The sequence below is a fragment of the Coturnix japonica genome, chromosome 1, assembly GCF_001577835.2.
Source record: "Coturnix japonica isolate 7356 chromosome 1, Coturnix japonica 2.1, whole genome shotgun sequence".
In the NCBI taxonomy this organism is placed as follows: domain Eukaryota; kingdom Metazoa; phylum Chordata; class Aves; order Galliformes; family Phasianidae; genus Coturnix; species Coturnix japonica.
In genome coordinates, this window is record NC_029516.1 from 175,532,408 (window position 1) to 175,535,877 (window position 3,470).

At 49.5% G+C, this 3,470-nt stretch overlaps 1 protein-coding gene across 1 annotated transcript in view; it reads right to left on the reverse strand.

Moving 5' to 3' along the window:
* The window catches only part of SLCO2B1 (solute carrier organic anion transporter family member 2B1), a 38,119-nt gene that overhangs the window by 1,233 nt on the left and 33,416 nt on the right, over window positions 1-3,470 (reverse strand). The window contains exons 12-14 of the mRNA XM_015852625.2: window positions 3,120-3,289; window positions 2,098-2,162; window positions 1,335-1,455 (exon numbers count right to left, since the gene is read on the reverse strand). Of these exons, the coding sequence (XP_015708111.1) occupies window positions 1,335-1,455; window positions 2,098-2,162; window positions 3,120-3,289 (356 nt within the window). The remainder of the gene's footprint in view (window positions 1-1,334; window positions 1,456-2,097; window positions 2,163-3,119; window positions 3,290-3,470) is intronic.

The window sequence follows — 3,470 nt, forward strand, 5'->3', positions numbered from 1 at the left end:
GGATGAGAGACGACGAGGGAGAGGAGAAAGGAAGGAGGAAAAGGGAGGAAAGCGGGGGGAGGAGGAGAGGAGGGGAGAGAGGAAGAGGGGAGAGGAGAGGAAGATGAAGCAAAGAAGAGAGAAGAAGGAAGCAGAGGGGAAGAAGAGGGGAGGGGAGGGGAGAGGAAGAGGGGGAAAAAGAAGGGAAGAGGAAGAGGGGAGAGAGAGGAGAGAGAGGAGAGGAGAGGAGAGGAGAGAGAGGAGAGGAGAGGAGAGGAGAGGAGAGGAAGAAAAAGAAAGGAAAAAAAGAAAGGAAAGAAAGGAAAGGAAAGAAAGGAGGAAAGGAGGAAAGGAAAGGAAAGGAAAGGAAAGATAAAAGAAAGGAAAGCAAAGGTAAGTATGAAAGGAAAGGAAAGGAAAGTATAAAGGAAAGGAAAGGAAAGGAAAGGAAAGGAAAGGAAAGGAAGGAAAGGAAAGGAAAGGAAAGAAAGGAAAGGAAAGGAAAGGAAAGGAAAGGAAAGGAAAGGGAAAGGAAAGGAAAGGAAAGGAAAGAAAGGAAAGGAAAGGAAAAGGAAAGGAAAGAAAGAAAAGGAAAGAAAGAAAGGAAAGGAAGGAAAGGAAAGGAAAGGGAAAAGGAAAGGAAAGGAAAGGAAAGGAAAGGAAAGGAAAGGAAAGGAAAGGAAGGAAAGGAAAGGAAAGGAAAGAAAGGAAAGGAAAGGAAAGGAAAGGAAAGGAAAGGAAAGGAAGGAAAGGAAAGGAAAGGAAGGAAAGGAAGGAAAGGAAGGAAGAGGAAAGAAGGAAAGGAAAGGGAAAAGTGAAAGAAAGGAAGAAAAGGAAAGGAAAGGAAAGGAAAGAAAGGAAAGGAAAGGAAAGAAAGGAAAGGAAAGGAAAGGAAGGAAAGGAAAGGAAAGGAAGGAAAGGAAGGAAAGGAAAGGAAAGGAAAGGAAAGGGAAAAAGAAAGGAAAAAGGAAAGAAGGAAAGGAAAGAAAGGAAAGAAAGGAAAGGAAAGAAAGGAAAGACAAAGAAGGAAAGGAAAGGAAAGGAAAGGAAGGAAAGGAAAGGAAAGGAAAGGAAAGGAAAGGAAAGGGAAAGGAAAGGAAGGAAAGCGAAAGAAAGGAAAGGAAAGGAAAGAAAGGAAAGGAAAGAAAGGAAAGGAAAAAGGAAAGGAAAAAGGAAAGGAAAAAGGAAAGGAAAAAGGAAAGGAAAAAGGAAAAGAAAACGATTTCAGTTGGAAGGGTCCAACTGAGCATCAATTACAACTGCTCGGTCACTGCAGGGCTGGCCAAAGAGCACACTGTTAAGGGCATTCCCATGGCGGATATGGCCAGGTCCCCTGTCCTTACCACCATCCCTACCTCTGCCTGAAGAGGGTGTTGTCGTAGTATCTGCAGGCTGCTTTCCTGTCACACTTCTCCTCCCAGAGGATGCAGGTGGTGTCGATGGCGCTGCCGTACAGAACAGGTCCTGGCATCCAGGCTGCAAGCAGAGGGGTGTCGTTATGTCGTGGGAGCACCTCTGGGACAGACCTGGGTGCTCTGCCCTGTGCTCCAAGGCTGGAAAGCAGCTGGGTCTGGCTGTCCTCCCTATGGCCCATGAAGGGTTGGTCTGTGCTGCACACCCAGGGCTGGCTGGGTTTGGACCCCCCTGAGACGCAAGAAGACCCCTCCTCCTCATTGCTCTCTGACAAGGGGCTATTGCTGATCCCAGGAATTGAATTCACTCCTTCCTGAACTGCACAGCCATGCTCCTCCCCATGGCTGAATCCCTTGGTATGGCAAAGCTCATGGGATCCAGGTGAAAACCAATGCCCACCATGAGAAATATAACTGCTTGGACCAGGGGATGTGATGCACAGCCACTCTGATACCCCAGACACAAACACAGCCCACAGCTGCCCTCCTGGACCCGAACCCATTCCCTCTTCCATTTAACCACACAGTTGCACCCCATGGGGATGGACTCTTCACCTCCCACCACTCACAGCCTACAAAGCAGCTCCTTCACCTCCCTTAGGACAGAGTGAAACTGAACCAAGAGCATTTCCACAGCCCTGGGGCTGCTCAGGGATGTGTGCAGATTTGATTTACCAGGACGTCATGTCACCAAATCTCAACTCACCCAAAACTCTCAGCAGCATGAACTGGATCCCAACTGCAAACGATTTGTCTTCGGGTTGGATGCTCCTGTAACAGGAGATGGAAACTGTGACCTCTCGTAGTTGTGCAAGGTTGGGTATTTCCCACCCCAGTATTGCAAATCCTCGCAGTGCCCGCACCCAAAAACCCATCTTCTTTACCAAACCACCAAAGACCCACACAGTTCCCCCGTGGGTCAGGATGCTGTTTCATTCAGCGGGGCAGTGAGTTCACCACAGCCTTTTTGTGGCCAGGAAACAGAGATGGCTTGAGTGAAACACCAACAGAAGCCAATATAGCTCTGCCAAACACAAGCAGGACAAAGTCTGCTTTCTGCAACTGAAGAAGTGATTTCACCCCTGGGGAAGTGGCTCTCTTTGCAGCGTGTTGTCCCAGGGTGTATTTTGGTGGCACCCCGTATTTCTGAAATACACCTTGTGGTTATGGTCAGAGCTGGGAGGACCTGGGGTCAGCAAACCTTCTGCTCTCTGTTTGGAACAGGCTGGGCTCACTCCTGAGCAGTGATTTAACATTGCCTGCGGGGGGTCGAGGTAAAAATAAGTTTTAACCACAGCTCCTTCTGTAAAAAGCAGCTGTTCTGAGCGTATTAAGCACGGAAATGGGCTGGAAGGTATCAGTTATAGACGATATGCAATTAAACCTCCTAGCTTGATAGGGAGCTGCATTAAAAAGCGATAAATCAATGGTGCAGCTCGTCACTGAGGTATGAGTTGTGTGTGGGAGAAGGAGTGATGGTGGGCCAGAGGGGGAGGACCTGAGCATAGGAAGGGAGAGCTGAGATGTGTGGCACTGAGGGGTGCGCTCAGTGGGCACGGTGGGATGGGTTGGGGTTGGACTGTGGGATGTGAGAGGTCTTTTCCAACCTGAGTGGTTCCGTGGTTCTACGAACCAACCCTTTCCTCCTCACTTCAAGAACCCCTTGCTTTTCCAAATGCAGCTTAGAGGGGTGCATGCAGACAACTTGGGACCCCCTGCCCCTCTCACCGGAGGATGAGCATGAAGGACGGCGTGTGGGATGTGCTGGCGAGGATCCCTGCCAGGCAGGAGAGCACCACGAAGGGCAGGAGCAGATGGGAGCAGCTGGTGCCGCAGGTACCGGGCTTAGCAGAGCCCACGAGCCCATTGTCAGAGATGCAGATGCAGTTGGTGTAGTTCTGCAAAGAAGAGAGGAAAGCTGCTGGGCTGAGGAAGGCGGTGGGGATGCCAGGGAGAGCTGCCAGCTGATGTAGGGAAAGGGAGGGTGTTTGGGTTTTGGCTGTGAATAATTAGCAGTAATTAGCACTCAACACTTCAGGGAGCAGGAGGAAAAATAAAGAAAGAAGTACAATGAATTCA